General features: G+C 42.3%; 1 protein-coding gene across 1 annotated transcript in view; it reads left to right on the top strand.

The window, feature by feature from the left end:
• The window catches only part of LOC111649423 (phosphatidylinositol-3-phosphatase SAC1-A-like), a gene marked incomplete at its 3' end in the record, with an annotated part of 13072 nt that extends 12423 nt beyond the window's left edge, over window positions 1-649 (top strand). The window contains exons 12-13 of the mRNA XM_087171970.1: window positions 332-336; window positions 458-649. Coding sequence (XP_087028096.1) covers window positions 332-336; window positions 458-649 — 197 coding nt within the window. The remainder of the gene's footprint in view (window positions 1-331; window positions 337-457) is intronic.
• Window positions 650-695: the final 46 nt, after the last annotated feature.

Consider the following 695-nt stretch of genomic DNA (forward strand, 5'->3'; position numbering starts at 1 on the left):
TTTTTTTTGTCCCTCTGTGCCGGCCACAGTCAGGTAGATAGATAGTGTGTTTTGTGAAGTCACACTGACCTTGACCTTTGACCTCTCATAATCAAATCAATTTTTGACTTTTTTGCCATAATACAAGACTTCACACCGCTTTTCTCACCAACATATTTTCTTTGACTCTGGATAAACAGGGATGTAACCTGAAACTAGTCTGAGTGGTGGAGGCAGAGAACCACGAGACGGAGATTCTAGTCTTAAGCATTAAGCATCAGATATTTTTTGACCTTGAAAATAGTAATTTGGCAAACCAACATAAACTCCAGAAGTGTTTTCTTCATCACAGGATGAGTGACACTTCAAATTTGACGCTTAACATTCTGTCAAAAATTGTAATATTTAAAAAATACTAAGCAAATGGACGTTAGAAGATACATGTAGGTGGAATACCTCTTTAAATACATGTTTCCAGCCACTGGGCCATGTGTTCGGTTTGTATTTTGGAAAGCTTATGGACTGACCAGTATGTGTGTCCTGGCTGTGTGTGGACAGAGGATGGGGGTGCTGAATGTGGGCCAGCGGATTGAAGAGCAGGCTGAGTTTGAGAAGATCTACAAGAACGGTAAGTCCTCTTGTGTTCTAGGCCCGGCCGTTAGCATGTGCGGTGTGTTTTAGTAGAAGCTCTGGGCCTCTGAGCGCGTCCTCACTGT

This window comes from Seriola lalandi, unplaced genomic scaffold, assembly GCF_002814215.2.
Source record: "Seriola lalandi dorsalis isolate HSWRI2012SDOR001 ecotype SW California unplaced genomic scaffold, Sedor1 jcf7180002050752, whole genome shotgun sequence".
Lineage (NCBI taxonomy): Eukaryota > Metazoa > Chordata > Actinopteri > Carangiformes > Carangidae > Seriola > Seriola lalandi.